General features: G+C 52.9%; 1 protein-coding gene across 1 annotated transcript; it reads left to right on the top strand.

The window, feature by feature from the left end:
• Positions 1-7,636: 7,636 nt before the first annotated feature.
• Positions 7,637-15,859, top strand: LOC122368198 (peroxidase-like). Its single transcript, XM_043341912.1, has 6 exons — positions 7,637-7,866; positions 11,799-11,992; positions 12,207-12,366; positions 12,687-13,982; positions 14,300-14,802; positions 15,055-15,859. The coding sequence occupies exons 1-6, from the start codon at positions 7,852-7,854 to the stop codon at positions 15,266-15,268; spliced, it is 2,382 nt and encodes a 793-aa protein (XP_043197847.1). The 5' UTR covers positions 7,637-7,851; the 3' UTR covers positions 15,269-15,859.
• The last annotated feature ends 4,240 nt before the right edge of the window (positions 15,860-20,099 follow it).

Genomic DNA, 20,099 nt, shown 5'->3' with positions numbered 1-20,099 from the left:
AGGAGAGGCGAAAATTCACCGAAAACTGTGAACTGAAAGAGAGTACTTATACCTATACCACGGATCGGCTCAACATGATATCCGTAAACAAGGCGCAAAAAATACCATGGAGTGGAACGCTGACATGCATAAATGGAGCACTAGGTTTTGTCTGCAAATTGCTCGCTATTCGATGTGATCAGTTTTTGGAGACATGGTGGATAGCCGTTGTTTCTTTTCCTTTCAATCCCAACCCATGCACGTGCCACTGTACGAGTACTTTGGGAATCGGCCGTGGAGATCGGGATATGAGCCCCGCAGCTCCCCAGCAGGCAGCCACCGACTCTGTCCAAACGGCGGGGGTATAACAGAGCTGGCGACCGCAGCGACAGACGAAACGATAACACGAGCTGCCGCCGCACCGGGCGCAGCGCAGGAGCCGGCGGACTGAAAGGGCCGTGACGAGGCGGGAGCTGCAGTCACTGCAGGGTTATCACTGCGCCGGATGAATGCAGGATTAGCACTGGTAGCGTTACTAGGTGCTCGGCCCTCCCTGAACAGAGGGGCGCTGGCCTTCAGCAGTGTTAATTCTGACAATATCGATAACGATGTGACAGTGGGGTTGTCCTGATTGGTCAATGATAGATACATATGCGAAACTTGGCTGGTAGCGCTGGGCCGACTTCTTTATGGTTTGCAATCAGCAGTTCACCTTTTATTTTACTTCACACTAGTGGGAAACGTTTTTGGCTCTCATCTATCAGCCAATCTTTTTTGCGTGTGTGAAAAACTTATTTTAAAATGACCCTTTTAGACATCCCATGAAAACACTGTCCTATGTCCATCGTAAAAACGTAGAGCTACAAGAAGATTACCACACAGTACACATGTTCCACGTCAATTTGAAAATTCGCCATGCTTTTCTGAACATGATCAGATCAAGAACCCCTGCACCACCCTGCCCCCTATACCGCCGGTTCAGCTTTGAAGTTTGAACGTATCGGGTTGGCCCGCCCGCCGAGGCTCGGCTACAGGGCGGGCGCCGTCCGTGCGGTGCCCCTCCCCCTCCCATAGGGGTTTTTCGCGATAGCTCGGAACACGCTGGAGATAGAGAGCTGAAACTTGGCATACCCGACCCTTGGTTCAAACTGGATCTTGTGACACCAACCGCATTTTGCGGTCAGGTCACTTATCTATGACGTCATATGTGAACCTCTGCACGGTCCTCAGATGCTTCAACTTCGCAACGCCCTCAGTGCCAGAGCAGCTTTCACAAAGAAATGAAACTTACAGGACCTAGTACCTACTCTCCAGAGGTCTCACAGCTTGTATATCCCGGATTTTTCCTAAAGGTCACATGAGGTCAGGTCGGTTATGTGACCTCACCATTAGGTATGAGTCAAAAGGGAAAACGAAGCTGCTATTTTGGCACCGGGAACGATTTCAGACTATCTCAAGCACACAGAATCGTGATGTTATGCACTCCTTGCAAGTTGCGAGTTCTCATGCTTCAATTTTGCATTGTTGACCTTGCGTGACGTCATCTATGACTTCACTAAGATCACAAGCGTTTTCGTCAATAACTCCCGATCGAATTGAGCTAGCAAGTCGGGAAAGCCACCAATGGACTTGGGAAGACCTGCCGAATCGAATGATATGCAATATGACCTCCTTTGAATAACTTCGTAACCTGGGGGCTATGACCTAATCTTGACCCGCGGTCAACATCTGAACTTGATCTCACCCAAACAAAAAGTATACCATTGGACGCGTCTGAGCGAGGCAAACATGATGATGCTAAAATTGCGGCTCTGCGGTCATTTTTTGCGAAGTTATTTACCAAAAACCGAATCCGTACTTTGGGCCACTTGACCTGACCTCAGAGGTCAGCGGTTGACTTGAGACCTTAAAATCGGGTACCAGTCGCTGAGTCTCGTATCGACGCACACGCTCGTTTTTTCCACCAGGCTCTAGCTCCATCAGGGGCGAAACAGCGGGGGGTCGTACCAAGCCCCCCCCTCTTCGGTCGGCGCCTATGTAGAAAACGAATGGGTCCGACGAAGGTAAGGTGTCAATTTTGAAACCAGAAAAGCATTTTGCGTGGATCCGAGCGGCGCTGGGATTAAGTTCGCGCTAAAGTGGTGTTTGGCCACACTGTGCAGCTGACGCGGCTAGGCGCCGTTCTGAGCCGCAGCCGGCTGGCGGCTCCGGGTACCCGTCACGTCGGGAAACTCCACCCACAGACGACCGTGACGTCATCACCCTGAGTGGTGACGTCGCCGTGCAGTCCACCCGGCCGTCTGGCATCAGTTCGCCGTGTGAAAGAAATGGAAAACAACTAACCACAGACGGACAAGCACTTCAAATTGTTCCCAAGATGTATGGCACATTATCGCTCACTGGCCCGGGGAGGGCGTTTTTCGCCCCCTCCCTGACGAATATTTGTGATTCCCGAGCGCATAGGGATAGGAGCGCGAAGCTTTCACCTTTCCTCCCTTCAATTTCACATTTTTTTATAGTAAACAATTCGGACCTATCACCTATCCCCCTTGACGTCACAGGGTCGATTTTCTTAGACCCTTACACAGCAACTTTTGACATCACAGACGTGAGCTTCACATAGCTAACAAAAATAGGGTTTTAAAGGTAAATTCAAATTACGTACACGGTTTTGTAGCGTAGGTATGACGGAAAATGCAAAACATTTTTTTTTTGTAGCCTGACCGCCTGAGGTCAGAGGTCAGGTCAACGATCCCGAGCTGTTTTTTTTTCTCTCTCTCTCTCTCTCTCTCTCTCTCTCTCTCTCTCTCTCTCTCTCTCTCTCTCTCTCTCTCTCTCTCTCTCTCTCAAAAAACCTGCCTGTATTCTACAACAATAGTCCAAAAGCCAAGGCAGTGGTACCAACGCATTCGGCTTGTCAAGCCGCATTGAATGTGTTAAGAATCCGTCCGTTCGTTGCGCCGGTATACTAAAAGAACATACATGGATTTGACCTCAGTGCTGTATTGTGGTGCACCAGCTTCGACACCAACAGGCATTGCAATCTCGAGAGGCAGTCACCCTATCACCAAACGATCGGGTACAATTGTGATATGGCACAAATCATATGCAACTCATTGTTTTCCCTCATGTGCTCACGGAGGGGCCTACGGACAGCCCCTCTAATTTCGCCGTGAAACGTGCACCCAGGCGAAATGCACGGTTATATGTAACTTGGGAATAGGGAGCATTGATGATGCAGCATAGACGGCGTCAACTAGATACACGGCTGTTATCTGCATCATGCAATGCTCCCGTCTGGATTTGGGTGCCAAAAAAGGTTAGGTGTCAATTTAGGCCGAGTGAACCTCTCGAGAAAGGACCAACAAGTCCGTTTCCTGCACTCGGCGGCCACAAGTGCTACGGCCCGGAGAGCCCGGCAAGGCTACTCTGGAGGCTAACGCACATTGCGACCGACCCGGTCCAGACAAATGCTGAGACACGAGTGGCCCGCTCCTCCCGGACAGACCGGAGGTCACTGCGGGTCACGTGACATGTGAGCGACCGCCAATCACCGCGCCCGAGCGCCGCGCCCGCAAACATACTGCGCCGCACGGCACGCCAGCGCGACCGTAGCCGGGCGGCGACACACACGCGGCGAACAAAATTACGACCGCCGAACACAAATGAATTATTGCGCGAAAATGAATTATTATACAAACCCAACATACTCCCCACCAAAATGTGCGTCTCGGGAGCACATTTTAAAATACATGGGCACATCACTGACAAACTACTTAAAAACACTTCTCGCGCACCGGATTACGTCTGTCGCGGTCGCGCATCACTTGCGAAAGTGTCCATGTAGTGCGTCCGCATCCATCGCCCGCCAGACGCACCGGATGGCACGCCCCTTTCGCTTACGCACCGCTACGACGGTAGTGGGGCGTCACTGGCACTGCTCAGCGGCTGCACCCGTGGGCAGCCAGATGGGACGCATCAGCGTCCGCCACGATCTCTTGGACGCATGTACGTCGGCGACAGCTCCAGGGGGCAACACCCCTAGCTCGGCTGGCTCAGGACGGCGCTCCCCGTCGTGAGCGACGGAGTCGCCGACGTAGTCACCGGCAGCCGCGCCTCCTGCCACGAACCACGTCAGGTCAGCAGCACACGATACGTCCATGCTGTGGGAAAGAGACATGCGTGAAACATAGCTTTGAACAGTGCAGGAGGACCAATGGTTCGCGTGGAAGCCAACAGACTTGCCACGTCACGAGCGGACACGCTCAATGAGAACCCTAAGAACGAAAGGCTCGCGTGGAAGCCGACAAACTCTCCACGTCATGGGCGATCACGCTCATGAGAACCTTGCATCTGGCGAAGTTCAAGGGCGTTGGCAAATGATATCAACCAAAGTTAAATTCAATTCCTTAAAAAAAAAGCTAAATCAACTGTCCAGACTGAGTGCACACTGCACAGTGCACAGATTGCAGGAGGATTCCACGACTCCAGCCTCACCCCCGACACATCTGTTCTGGGGGACGTCCGGTCTGCCCAAACGGAATCCGGCAAGACCTCGGACGTGTTTCCGACAAGAGCCATGAGCATGCTCTGCTCCTTTGGTCATTTGGGTTGACCACTTCAAAGACTTTCTCATGCACGTCTGACTGCAGGCATTGGAGTGCCCTTTGGTGGGGGGACCAGAAAGCTTCAAAGGCAATCGGCCTATGCAACAGCTTCTGGCCTTGCTCAAGATTCTGCCTCGTCTCGGCAGAGACATCCGTCAGATCAGGCGCTTGAGCAGCAGAACGGCTCCCCACCGTGCACGAGCCCACAGCGTCAGACTCGGAGAGTTCCATTGGTGATTGTTCATACTCAGCATCAGAGAGATCAACAGCTGCATTCGTCGGCACGCCATCGCCGTGCGTGTTGGACATGACAGCTTTCTCTCTGCTGAGACCATCTGGCAGTCGGCCAGGCAGTGTAGTAGACCTGATGGGCACAGGATGCTCTTCGGAGCTCTTCACCTGGCCCACCTCACAGGGTTCATCCACTTCGAGTGTAGGCTCGGACAGGAGCCCTGGGTTTGAGATGATGGTCTCATCCTTGTCAATAATTCCAATGGTGCCCACGTCAAACGTCATCTCCTTTTGTTGACTGTGGCAAGCTGGATGATCGGGCTGATCATCGACCTCAACACTCAACCCCGTCTCTCGGGGAGAATTCTGTACTGGTGAGATGCTGGCAGCATCGGGTGACGGCTCTGCCGCCGGAACCTCAGAGGGGCCTCCTAACGAGAGGTCCGGATCGGGAAGCAGGATGTGATATTGCCGGTCACATTCGACACAGGGTTCTGCTTCGCATTCACATCGGTCAAACTGGTGATGCCCCTGTCGACATGCGCCACAGGCCGTCTTCCTCGGCCTTTGAGGTGGCTGTGTCCATTTATTCAGGGGCTCACGACGCGCGGTCATGTTTCTCATGACAAAAGGCGTCGAGGGTGGCACTTTGGCGGAAACGGCCGATTCCGACACCTTGGCTGACTCGCGGATTCTTATCTCTCGGTTGAGAAATTCAATAAAGGCATCGAAGTCACCACTCTCCTTCCTGGCCCATTGCAGTCGCCAGTCCTCCGGAATTTTGCCTTTCACCACTGGAAGGAGAAGGCTCGAGAAGCTCTCGGTGGGCACACCGAGGATGTTCAGAGCGCGTGTGTGAGCACAAAGGTGATCAATCAGGGATCGCATGGCCCGAAGGTCACCATGGCGGACTGACGGCATGTTCAAGAGCTCGCGCATCAGAAGCTCTCGCCGCAACTCGCTACGATCGAAGCGCTCTTTGAGGACTGCTACAGCCTGAGCGTAGCCTGCACCTGACACCGGAATCCCTTGGATGGTGCAGCGCCGCACCGGCCAAATGCGACTTCAATACGACAAACCTTTGCACGTCAGCATAGACTGGGTTGTCGTGAACAGAAATTGTGAAGAGTTCCCAAAACTCGGACCATTTCATCACGTCGCCATGATAAGTGGGAATCCTCACTGTGACAGATGTCTTGAGGTCTGCATTTCCCATCAAATTTCGGGAGTCGACACTCCGAGCGGCAAGTTCAGCTTTCTCGAGCCGAACGAGTAGCCTGGAGCCGAGAAACATCTCATCCTCCATGTTTTGCCTGTGACTGGAATCGTCAGGCTGACCAAGCTTGTCGAGCTGGTCCTGGACCTGCTGAAGCTCGTGCTGCAGCTTCTCCAAGTGATGAAGTTTGAGAGCCAGCTGATCCACATCAAGTGCCTTTCGATCCCCCTTTCGGCATGACCTGAGGTCGTTACATTGTATGGTTGCCTTTAAACGAAGCCTCGTTCTTGTGCTCAACAAATCATCCATGATGAACTAAACGGATTTTAACAAGGAGGTAAAAGTGGACTGTATCAAACAAGAGTATCAACGTCTGTCCGGTTAACAAGGTACAAATTTTGAAACCGAAAAGACTATCCGGCCCCGGAGGACTATGTTAAGAATCCGTCCGTTCGTTGCGCCGGTATACTAAAAGAACATACATGGATTTGACCTCAGTGCTGTATTGTGGTGCACCAGCTTCGACACCAACAGGCATTGCAATCTCGAGAGGCAGTCACCCTATCACCAAACGATCGGGTACAATTGTGATATGGCACAAATCATATGCAACTCATTGTTTTCCCTCATGTGCTCACGGAGGGGCCTACGGACAGCCCCTCTAATTTCGCCGTGAAACGTGCACCCAGGCGAAATGCACGGTTATATGTAACTTGGGAATAGGGAGCATTGATGATGCAGCATAGACGGCGTCAACTAGATACACGGCTGTTATCTGCATCATGCAATGCTCCCGTCTGGATTTGGGTGCCAAAAAAGGTTAGGTGTCAATTTAGGCCGAGTGAACCTCTCGAGAAAGGACCAACAAGTCCGTTTCCTGCACTCGGCGGCCACAAGTGCTACGGCCCGGAGAGCCCGGCAAGGCTACTCTGGAGGCTAACGCACATTGCGACCGACCCGGTCCAGACAAATGCTGAGACACGAGTGGCCCGCTCCTCCCGGACAGACCGGAGGTCACTGCGGGTCACGTGACATGTGAGCGACCGCCAATCACCGCGCCCGAGCGCCGCGCCCGCAAACATACTGCGCCGCACGGCACGCCAGCGCGACCGTAGCCGGGCGGCGACACACACGCGGCGAACAAAATTACGACCGCCGAACACAAATGAATTATTGCGCGAAAATGAATTATTATACAAACCCAACAGAATGACATGTATTTTGTTTGGAATAGGTCAATTTTCATGTTGACCTCATGTGACCTCGAATGACCTGTAGTTGACCTTGACACATGATAGGTCTTAAATAATGTATTCGAAACCACTGATCACGAATCTTGAATCCATTCTGCTCGAAACATTCATTTTTTTAACCCTCGGGATAGCAAAAACAAAAATGGCTGAAATATCACGACTGACTGGAAACAGTGAAACAGCCACTAGGAAGGAGACTCTTGCGTTTGTTTTTTTAAGTGAGGAAAACGACTAAAATTTGCCCATTTCGGTCGCAGCGGGAAAGGCAACTCGCCCAAATGCCTCTCCCATCTATTGGTGGGAGATGCATAGATGCATAGATGCAGCCAGTGCAGTGGTGAGCCGTGAGGCGATCTCAGCGTTCCGTGGCCCTGTCGGCGGCCGGCGGTCCGGCGGCGCGGTCGGAGGAGCCGATATAACGGCCACTGGCCGGCAGACGGCACCAGTCGCCTGCCCGCAGTGCAGCGCGAGACACCAGTCGCGTACCCGCAGTGCAGCGCGAGGCACCAGTCGAGTGCCCGCAGTGGAGAGAGAGGCACCAGTCGCGTGCGCGCAGTGCAGCGCGATGCGTCTCCTCATTGTGAGTGACTGCGCCCAGCCCGCGGCCCGTAGAAGCCCAGACCGGCAGGATGGTAGCGCGCCGTGAATATTACGATCGTGGTGTGGTGCTAGTGAGCCGATACTGACGTGATCATATATGTTACAGGGAGTATGCGATTTCAGTTAGTTTGCAACGACCCTAGGGTGGTTGTAACCTCCCTGAACGATCAGTTTGTTTGCAACGACCCTAGGGACGTTACAAAATAACTGCTCGTTCCGGGACGTTGTAACGAAACTAGGGTCGTTGCAACCTCCCTAGTTAGTATGCAACGAACCTAGGGTTGTTACAAAATAACTAGGGAGTTTAAGAATTCATCGAGTCCCGTTTCCCGGAGGACCGTCAACAATCTTGTCCAATGAAAATATTGTTCAATCTACATAGTTCAGTTTAAAGAAAAGGAAAACAAAATTTGAACATTCAGCTCAGGAGCATATGCGGTGCCCTGCCGAATCGAATAATATGCAAGATGACCTCCTTTGACCAATTTCACGACCTAGCGGTCTCTGACCTGACATTGACTCGAGGTCAACACCTCAAGTTGGCCTCATCCCAACAAAAAGTATACCATTCGACGCGCCTGAGCAAGGCGAGCACGTTTATGCTAAAATCGCGCTCTGCAACTGTTTTTTTTAAAGTTATTAATCAAAAACCGAGCCCGTGTCTTGGGTCACATGACCTGACCTCAGAGGTCATCGGTTGTCCTGAGACCTTAAAATCAGATACTAGCTGCTGTGTCTCCTAACGGCACACACGCTCGTTTTTTCCGCGACGCTCTAACTCCAACAGGGGCGAAAAACGACGAGGGGGTCCGTACCAACCCTCCCCCCGGCCGGCGCGTATGTAAAAACCAACAGGTCCTGCAGGGTTAACTCTCGCCTTATTGGTGCTTTACTAGCTGCAAACGCACAGGGCGGGGTTAGGTTATTGGTTGACCTTCCAGGTCAGGCCAGTAAAAGTGGGGAAAATCGGGACCTATGACCTGTTAAAACTTTGGAGAGTTAGGTTGTTACGAGGTTTTTCGAGGCGCTGATCACGAGTTTCATGTTAGCTTTGATCACCGATGATGTTTTGATGCTTTTAGGCCAGGTCGGGTCAGGTCAGGTCAGGTCAACCAGTAGGCGTCTTGCTAGCTGTCCATAATAGGTGTTAACCAACACTGACAGCTTCGTGACATTGTACGAAGGCGCCAAAATTACTTCGTAAATGTTCAAATGGGTGCTAAATTCGAAGTCAGCTCCAAAAACTAGCCTAAAAATATATGAACCCAGAAGAAGTGAACTAAGGTCATCAAAGGTCAATGACCTTGACCTGACTTTCACGTGACCTTGACACCCACCATAATGCATGGGACCACCATCATTTCACATGTTTGAACGCGATCGCATAAAGACTGGAAACGAGTGGATAATAGCCGTTTTTACGAAGGGCTTCCTGGCGAATGCCCATCTAATTTGAACAAATCTGCACCAAACGTGCACCTAATCTGCACAAAATGTGTACTAGATGGCAGTCGTGAAATACTCCTGAGCTGAATGTTCAAATTGTGTTCCCCTTTTCTCTTAAACTGAACTAGATTGAACAAGATTTTCATTGGACAAGATTGTTGACGGCCCTCCTGTGAAACGAGACTCGATGACTTTCTAAACTCCCTAGTTATTTTGTAACAGCCCTAGGTTCGTTGCATACTAACTAGGGAGGTTGCAACGACCCTAGTTTCGTTACAACGGCCCGGAACGAGCAGTTATTTTGTAACGTCCCTAGGGTCGTTGCAAACAAACTGATCGTTCAGGGAGGTTACAACCACCCTAGGGTCGTTGCAAACTAACTGAAATCGCATACTCCCTGTAACATATACATAGTGAGCATTGTGCTTTGAGCCGGAAACAATGGGATTGCTGACTTGGTTGGTAAAATTGCACCCTAATTGTGAAACATGCGTTCCTTAGTGGTGGCCACTTAATAGCTGGGAAAATGTTCATTTTTAAAACAAGCATGCTAGAGACGGATCACATGCTCACATGATCACATGATCCCATCAGTACATGATGTTCAAGCAAAGCTCTCCATTTCTACGATAAGACAAGTCCCACTTTTTCCAATGAACGCAAAGTCGTCGTTTATCTTCCCTGTCCAACAATATCTATCTGTTGTTATAAAATGTGTTGCAGTAATGAAATAAGTGGATAATATTCAGGATCCACTTATTACCCTAGATTACTTTACTAATACATATACCTACCTGAAATATGTCATCATAGATCGCGAGATACCTAGTGCTCTTTTGAAACCATTTCTGGTGGCGCGGGAGATCAGTTTTTACTATTGTACCTATACCAGTGACGGCAGAACACCTTCAATTAAGGGGGGGAGGCACTGCCGACTTGTGGTCCCATTCTTTCCATGCAACGCCCATAGGGCTAATGTTAAAATGCCAAAATCAAAATGGGACACGGCGCCCCTGCCTCCCCCCCCCCCCCGTGCCGCCACCCATGACCTATACGGCATTTTCATGTTTAGGTGTCGATCAGCAAGGGCGCAAGTGTTTATAGTCAGTTATACAGAAATTATGCCTACAGTAATAAATGTTTATCAAACAGCCCGTGCCTGCAATGAGAACGTAAACTACTAGACGTATGCAGATTGCTGCATAGTTGACCACTCATCAAACTGAACAGCATACAGTGTAAACAACTTCAGACGACCGTTCAGTGAGCTTTTGATTCCAAGGGGCAATTTTAACCCCGACAGTCTAAATCATTAACCCGAAACTTTGCTTGAATACCGCCATTAAAAGCTGTAATACCTGAGAATAGCACACGACTGATAGAAGGGGTACATTTTTTGTGTGCAAATAATTCAAATAGCTCGCCACGCTTCTGTGATATATTTCGGCTGTGCATTTTACCAGTCTTTGACTCGTTCTGACGTCAGTATTACAGCGATTAATTAGACAAACCCTCCGGGAATCCCCGTGACCACTGTCTCCGGCGGCGAAATCTGCAGACCAGATTCCGCAGAGGCATCCGAGCGTAGCACATGATCACGGCCCGTGCAGCTCAATATACCGAGGTCGTGCCGGTCTCCGTGTCTGCCGCGCAGCCCGGTCGGGACGGGGGGGAGGGGGAGGGTTTTCACGGCTCCGCCGCACCATCAGTTGCCAGCGGACTGGAAATCCCGCTCCGTTCGACCATACCGCCGCGCCCCGGCCTGCCCGCCAGCCGCGTCCACCGGGGCAGCGGCGGGCGGCCGCCGGACTGCCGTGACCCGTACCTCACAGCCCCTCCGTGACGGGACCCGGCCTCACAGACCCTCCGTGCCGTGACCCGGCCTCACAGCCTCTCTGTGGCGGGGTCCGGCCTTACAGCCCCTCTGTGGCGGGGTCCGGCCTTATAGCCCCTCTGTGGCGGGGTCCGGCCTCACAGCCCCTCTGTGGCGGGAACCGCGCATCTCTGGCCCCTCCGTGGCGTGACCTCTGCTTTACGAGGCCGGGGCAGGAGGGCGAGGGAATAGAGGATTACAGTGGTTGCTTGTGGCCAGACGGCACCGTTTTTCCACTGCTCGACCAGTACCTGGCGGATCCACTTATTCTTGGAACGGGGCTTTTACGAGGACTTGTGTGGATATCATTCATTTGAACATCACGTTCAGCGTGTTGGGTAATTCTAATACGAGGAAAACACAAATTGTACGTCATCTACCTGATCTGATGGGTGCCACGGACAGACGGGCATACCATTCGGATGACACATGCCACCTGAGACGTTGGCAGTGGAACGTAAAACTGGAACGGGCCTTCCGTGAACACTGACCTGTTCATTGTTTCTCCCTGAGCACTGATGCCCCGAGCACTGACACCCGATCCCGTCTCTCCGTGATATTGCATCTCTGTGACGCCTGCCGTTCGTCGGCAGCTGACGTGTCTGGTGGCGGCGGCCGGCCGGGCCTCGGGCCAGGTCTGCGTCTCGCCCATCGAGTGTAAGAGCCTGGACAACCTGCAGGAGCTACTGGCCAGCACCGGCGGCGCCGGCTTCCCGCCGTGCGACCTGTCCGACGGCTCCCAGGGCGTGCTGTGCTCCACGCCGGCCGAGGGCGACATCGCAAACAGGTGGGTCCCCGCCCGGCTGACCTGACCTGACCTGAACTGGTAGGTGTGCAGACGACTGCCCGATCTCCGGTTGACAGCTGGGGTGGCAGGTGCGCAGTAATGCGATAAGTTGCAACTCACAGCTGCAACATTGCCAACCATCTACATGGCTGTCACGACCACTGACCACCACTCTGTTCGGTCTCCAGCCTCACCGTCCGACTGTATGCCGCAGGTTCGGCGGCGCCGCGGCCGCCCCGGCCGCCCCCGGCGGCGACTCCATCTTCTTCCCCGGCCAGGGCCAGGGCGGCGCCAAGGTGAACGTGCTGGACGTGCAGCCGCTGACCAGCCGCTTCAAACAGCAGCAGGAGCTGCTCATCTCGGCCGCCCAGGAGGTGAGGGAGACGGCCGGCGGCGCAGCGAATAGACGAGTCAGGCGACGTCATGATCGATTCTCACCGCTATTCAATGTTCAGTAGCATCTAAATTTCCCCAGTAAAAAGCTAAAATACTTTTCGAATCAAGCGATCAAAAGTGATCCGGGAACATTAAAAGATCTCAATCAACAAAGTGGAAGGTGCAATCGAAACTGTTCAGCCGACATAAAAATGGCCAGTACCTCATCCAATACCAAGAAACAGCCTTCCTGCCAAGCTGTGCCCCTTCCTTCACACCGTACCCGCCGCTGACGGCCCTGCCTACCTCTGACCCGCAGGAGGCCAACCTGATCGTGACGGAGACGGAGCAGCAGCTGGCAGAGGTGGAACGCGAGGTCGCCCAGCTGTCGCAAGCGCAGGCCAACACGCCCGAGGGCCTGCAGCTGCTGTTCGCTAAGCCGCAGTCCAAGGAGGTCGGCGTCACCGCGCGCAGCTCCATCAAGGCCGTCCAGGTGCTCAAGAGTCTGCAGGAGAAGAAGAAGGTGGGCACCAAGGAGCTGCAGTTCGAGCAGCCGCTGTTCGGCGCCGACATCGCCAACCGCGGCAACTTCCAGCGCTTCCCGGCCGGCCTGGACCGCATCCCCGGCTGCACGCTGCCCGAGCAACCCGCCTGCCAGCCGCGCGAAAAGTTCCGCCGCATGAACGGCGAGTGCAACAGCGACGCCGAGCCGCGGCTGGGGCGCGCGCAGACCGCCTTCTCGCGCTTCTTCCCGGCCGAGTACGAGGACGGCATCTGGCAGCCGCGCTCCAAGGCGCTCAGCGGCGACCCGCTGCCCTCGGCGCGGCTGGTCAGCGAGCGCGTGGTGCGCACCACGCCCGTCATGGACCCCTGGAGCTCGCTCTCCGTCATGCAGCTCGGCCAGATCCTCAACCACGACATCATCTCGACGGCAGCCTTCACGCTGGAGAACGGCGGCGGCCTTTTCTGCTGCAACCGCGACAACACGATGCCGGCCGAGCCGCTGCACCCGCTCGGCTGCAACCCGATCCCGGTGCCGGCCGACGACCCGTGGTACGCCCAGTTCGGCCGCACCTGCATGAACCAGGTGCGCTCGCTGCCGGCGCCCTTCGAGAACTGCATCGCCGGCCCGACTGGCCAGCTGAACCAGGTCACCCACTTCCTGGACCTGTCCACCGTCTACGGCAGCAGTGACACAGACATGCGCCGGCTGCGCCTCAACGCCGGCGGCCTCTTCAAGATGAGCGACGGCAACCTGCTGCCGCAGTCGGGAGGCCGCTTCATCTCGGGCGAGGGCCGGCTGAGCGAAAACCCCGGCCTGGCGTTCATGCACACCGTCTGGACGCGCGAGCACAACCGGGTGGCCAACACGCTGAGCCGCCTGCACCGGCACTGGAGCGACGAGCAGCTCTTCCAGGAGGCGCGCCGCATCGTCATCGGCGAGTATCAGCACATCATCTACAACGAGTACCTGCCCGTCATCCTGGGCTTCAAGTACACCCGCGAGCACGGCCTGGACCCCGAGTTCGGCCACTCGTTCAGCTACACCAATGTCATCGACCCGCGCGTGACGGCAGAGTTCTCCACGGCCGCCTTCCGCTTCGGACACGCCCAGGTACGCGGAATCCCTGCAGCGTCGGGGTGTGGAACATTCGCAATGCTAACGGGTATAAACGTGCTTGAAAGTCCTAAAGATCTTATCCACTGGGATTCAAGATTCAAAGTCAAGTTCAGATCTGACCCTGATCCTTCATTAACTATAAATCACTATCACTTGTCAATGATAGAGCCATTATATCAGCTAAATCGTTGTTAATCCCAAAGAGTTAGCTACAATTAAGTGACGGACCGGTGGACCAATCCCAAAGCCGGTAGATAACGGGACCCTCACCTCACCAACACGTTCATAACACGCCGTTATTTTACCACCAGATCCCGGACGTCTTCCAACTGATGACCCAGAACGGCATGAACCTCACCGCCATCGCCATGGAGGACTCCTTCTTCCGCGAGGACATGCTGAAGCTGCCCAACTTCATGACCAACCTGGCCACCACGTTGACACGCCAGAAGCAGCGCATGGTGGACAACACCTTCTCGCCGGCCGTGCACGAGAAGCTGTTCGCCTCGGGACAGCCGTCCGGCCTGGACCTGATCGCGCTCAACATCAACCGCGGCCGCGACCACGGCCTGCCCGGCTACGCCACCGTGCTCGAGAACTGCCTGGAGCGCACGCTCTCCGGCGGCTGGGACGAGATGAGCGAGTTCTTCGAGCCGGACGTGCTGCGCCAGCTGCGGGCCGTCTACCAGAGCGTGTTCGACATCGACCTCTACATCGGCGGCGTCTCAGAGAAAAAGGTGCCCGGCGCGCTCGTCGGCCCCGCCTTCCAGTGCATCATTGGAGAGCAGTTCTTCGCCACGCGCTACGGAGACAGGTAGGTGCACGTGGAGGGCCACCACGGGGAATAGTCTGCCGGGATAGAGCTATTTTTTCGATCAGCGTGAAAAAGATGATCAATTGATCAACCATGATGTTGTCATCAATAATGAGCAAAATTAAAAGAGTTCGAAATGGCGCGTTACCAATCAACTCGCTACGCAATGATCGGAAGCAGGCAGCAGCAGCTATTTCTGATCGTGTACGCCGATCTGTCAATGCGCTGACGTCGCCCACCTCTGTTCTGCAGGTACTTCTACGACAACGGGGACATGCCGCACAGCCTGACGTTCACCCAGGTGCGGGAGATCCAAAAGGCCAGCTGGGCCAGGATCCTCTGCGACAACGTCGAGGACGTCAACGTCATGCAGCCGCTGGCCTTCTTCGCACCCAACCCGCTCTTCAACGCCGTGCGCCACTGCCGCTCATTCGCCATCCCCACCGTCGACCTGCGGGCGTTCTAAGCACGCTGACCTGTGCGCCTTCTAAGTGCTCTTCTAGGTGTGCCGACCGGCGGGTATTCTAAGTGTTCTGACCTGCGCGTCTTCTGGGTGCGCCGACCGGCGGGTGTTCTTGAGCAGCCTGAGCGCTTCAATGGCAGAGGTGCAATGTCTTATGAGCGACGGTTGACGTGTAGCACCTGACTGGTCAACACGTGGGTGTTAGTGAGCTCGAGGGAGGGCCTTCTAGTTGGTGGCGCCTGAGGTGACATGTGACAAGAGAGGAGGACAAGGACCTGCAGGGGCCGAGGTATGCGGAGGAGAGGGCATTGGCAATGAGGCGCCAGGCAGGGGGCGGGTGCGATTTCGCCGAGGATTGGGCCAGTTCTGGATTCGGTGAGATCGTGACGATGCGGATGGCGGATGACGGCGTCCCGCGGCCTTCTGTCACCCCAGGCGAGTTATCGAGCACGGGCAACGACCAGGCGTTGTAAAACCACCGCACAAAGAGCGATAGAAGGCCTTCAGGTTCAGCGTGGTACTGTGGGGTCCTTGTGAGTTGCCACGCCAGTTGTGATTAGGATGATATTGTGAATACATGCTTTTTATGACGAGGTGTTCTAAGTTCCTTGAGACAAGAGGTTCACTTCATAAGGCAGCGTTACGTATAGTTGACGTCTGCACAAAAAAATCTAACTTCAGTCGATGTGCTGAATCGTGATCAGTGATGATGTTTTCAAAACACATCGCATTTGTGTTCATTAGGAAATGTTGTACCTAAACGTTGTTCACTAGAATGAGAACAAAACTCTGCATTACATCGGGGAAACGAGACTACAATGGAAGGCAGAAGGCGAAAGTTCAAACTGGTGTAATTAGATACAAAGAAAATATTGAAGTATTACAGAAAATTGTCGTTACAAGTGATGCACATGTTCAACATCACCGTTACATGCAACAAACAGCGGTGAGAGCCCACACCCGGTAACCCTGGGCCGTCAGCGTTTTCAGGAACAGTGGAGCGCGGTGAACCGACGGCACGGCGCTGCACACAGATCGTATCGCCGTCACCAAATCCAATTAGGTGGCCGTCTCGCCACGATGACTGGTGAATTATGCGGCAGCCGATCGTGTGCAGCTCGGCCGGCTGACGTCGCCGGTATTTCCACCCGAGTCGTGACATTGAAATCGGCTAAAACTGTGGGCTGAATGACACTGGCACAGAGCGCCACACCGCAAAATACAATGGAATTAGCAACCGAGCATGCACAGCACAGCACGCACTCTCGGATAGCGTGCCTCCATTCACCTATAGGTGAAGAGAGCGCAAATGTCAGACCTCTGAGAACCATAAGCCGTCTTTCTTCGCCCGGCTGCGCCTGAATGTCAGGGTCTTTGGCTAGCACTATTCTTAGATGCTCACCGAATCCATGTCGCCATTTATATCTTGACGTCACGATAATGTCACGTTATGAACTCAATCAAAGCAGATTATAAATGCTGTCAAAAATCACTGAAGCATTGCAAACAAACATTGTTAAAGCAATAGTTATATTTAATCCACGCCAGGGCGGTAGTACGATCGTACAACACATTTTTTACGCATCCCAGTGTCGTTCGAAAGAGCGTCAACATGATCGGTCATTTTTCGCCACGTCAAAGGTACGAAACCAAATGGGGTCACATAAGGCAATTTTTTCTCAAGATCATATTCTTCGGCGAATTATTCCACAGTCCGTGAGCTCTTAGATCGAATGTCATAGAAAAACAGACTCGATATATCTCTTTTTGAAACATTGTTGATACCGTAAGGTGGGGCTATTTGAGACAGTGGGGCTATTTGAGACAGTATTTAAAATTGCTATAAAATAAAAACCGTTTGAAATTTATGCATATTTTTTCTCAGGGATTTACTGCTCGATTCCACACCTTCCTGAGCAAAAATATCACATAAAAATCAAACGCTCTTCATTTTATAGCGATTTTAAATACTGTCTCAAATAGCCCCACTTTACGGTAGCAAAAATGCAATCATGTCTGACCTCAGGTCAGTAAGATACAAAAAAGTAACATAAGACAAAAAGTGACAAAAAAGTCAAAATGGCCTACACCACATGAAATTTAGTTTTACCAGCATCATGTTTTCCTGGCGAGACGTGCCGAACAAATTATGAGCTGACCCTAAAAGGTCTTTTAAAAAAAGGGAAAAAAGTGTGAAATATGGTCAAAACCATGACCTAAACCGTAAGGTCTACTTGCAATCAGCCGGTTCGTATTTATTGCGCTGGACACATCGTATGTAGTAGTATGTATAGGTACTTCAATCGCTATAAGCGCCAAAAGCATGGCTCTACTGACAGTAAGGTATGTAAAAATCTTACCGGTGACCTTTTCCCGTATGCATACGGTGCAATACTGGATATTCAGCGTCTGTAGGCTGATCCAACTCCAAGGTTGGCCAATTCCGGTTTGACCGAGCGGTGAATCCGACCTTATCGAGATCTGGCCTCACCATACTGACGTCGAACGGAATGGATTAGTGATCAATTCCACCAGTAAACCGCTATTGAGATAGGTAAATATTATCATAGCCAACATCCTGCCGAAAACGGAGATTCACAGTCATCCACGCAGCATGCAGCATGGCTTATCGGAAGGTACAAAGTAGGTATGACCAAGATTACTTCACTGGTACGGCTGACAACATCCAACGTCTCTATTTCCAAAAATATGAAAACGAATAAACAAAACAGCTCCAGCAAAGCATCCTCATTCCGTTTGGAGGAATGTTTGCGCCTCCGTTGCTGAACGTTCCGCTGTTGAGGGCCGGCGGCCGGCGGAGGCGTTACTCGGGCCGCCAGAACCGGTCCACCCGAGGGGGGGGGGAGGGGAGGCACGGCAGTCACGGAGCTGCATGGCCACGCCGGCAGAAGGGGGTGCTACACCACACCGGATGACGGCTGGACATGCGATATCGGGAGACACCATGGGTGGGTGTCAGGCGTCGCAAGGTACGGAATTCCCGGCTGCTGAAATATTTCCATCCGCCCACTCACAACAGCGAGTTCGAAACATCCCGCCTATGAATTCCGGCTAGGTCTTAACTGTAAGTATCTAACAGCGGAATAGCGAGCGAATTGTCATCGCCGAAGTCAGCTATTCCTCGGTCATCTTCTCTTGGCAGTCGGCAGTTTCACCGACTGAGCAATGTGTATATATCAGTCGGCGCGGCCTGCACTCCCGCGTCTGCTGCATACGGCGCCCGTGAACAGGCTGCTATGTTTGACACGCGCGGGTCCCCCGGCGGTGCCGGCTGCAGACTAAACCAGACTGCACGTGCAGGGCCGGGCCGCGAGCGGGCCGGAGTGGCAGCCGACCCAGGCGCCCAACCCGTCAGTGCCCGCTGCGGGCGAGTGTAAATGTTATTGCTGCCTCGTCTGGCGGCCACATATGGCCAGCCTTCCGCAGATCTAATCGGGTCGCGATCTTCTGTGACGTCTATTCGTGGAGTATAATAGTGACTAAATCAGAACAGTGACCTTCCCATATGACGGCACGCGCGCACGCGTACGCACCCGTGCACTACATACGTAACATAATCAAAACGAATGGGAACACGGCAGACTAAACTTAGAAAGATATCGAACGTGTGCGTACGTACATTTTCAAACATTCCAGATATAATTCAAGCAGAGCCTTATTAGCTTGCACAAAATTCCTCAAGGATGTATGTACCAGACTGCAATGACTGGAGCAAAGTTCGTTCCTCACCGCCAGTGGCAACATTCAGCAGAGCGCAGATCACGGCATTCTGCATCCCGCCAGACTAACGTGGAGACCAGTGGCAACATTCAGCAGAGCGCAGATCACGGCATTCTGAATCCCGCCAGACTAACGTGGAGACCAGTGGCAACATTCAGCAGAGCGCAGATCACGGCATTCTGTATCCCGCCAGACTAACGTGGAGACCAGTGGCAACATTCAGCAGAGCGCAGATCACGGCATTCTGCATCCCGCCAGACTAACGTGGAGACCAGTGGCAACATTCAGCAGAGCGCAGATCACGGCATTCTGCATCCCGCCAGACTAACGTGGAGACCAGTGGCAACATTCAGCAGAGCGCAGATCACGGCATTCTGCATCCCGCCAGACTAACGTGGAGACTAGTGGAAACATTCAGCAGAGCGCAGATCACGGCATTCTGCATCCCGCCAGACTAACGTGACCAGTGGCAACATTCAGCAGAGCGCAGATCACCAGGGCCTCGGCTAAGGAATTTTGACTACTGGGGCAAATTGTCAAAGTGTGTTGGCGCCCTGCTGGGGGGGGGGGGGGGGGGGGGTGAACCCCAGCGGTTTTTCCTGCGGTTTTTCGCGGATATCTCAAAAAGGACGTCGCTCCATCATCCATCAATTCTACACGTGTTGCAAAAATTTCAGACCAAGGTCATTCAAGATCAGGTCACCAGGTCACTTCAAGTGACTTCACCTCATAAAATGTTTCAATGTATGCCGTAGCTACACCGAGTGAGCGATCGCTTTGAAACTTTCAGCGATTGATAAGATAAGGGCAACAGCATGTACACAATTTTTATCTCGGAATTTTCATATCGGTGACCTAAGGTCAGCTCAATTTTGCGACCTCTATTATAAGTCAATGGGAGAAAATTCAAAACCACCTCTTTTGGACGAAAGTCATTCTAAACACTATAAAACACTGTACGTGACTTTGACACACTGAACATGAAAATAGCACCCGTGACCCTTGTTTATGCCCCTGAGGTCATCTCAGTTCACGAATGGTATCTAACAGTTTTTCGCGAATAATTTTTGAAAGAGGCATGCTAGAGCGATGA

This window comes from Amphibalanus amphitrite, unplaced genomic scaffold (genome assembly GCF_019059575.1).
Source record: "Amphibalanus amphitrite isolate SeventyFive unplaced genomic scaffold, NRLGWU_Aamphi_draft 000931F_arrow, whole genome shotgun sequence".
Classification (NCBI taxonomy): domain Eukaryota; kingdom Metazoa; phylum Arthropoda; class Thecostraca; order Balanomorpha; family Balanidae; genus Amphibalanus; species Amphibalanus amphitrite.
Note: the sequence above shows the minus strand (reverse complement) of the source record. Positions and strands in the feature narration are given on the sequence as shown.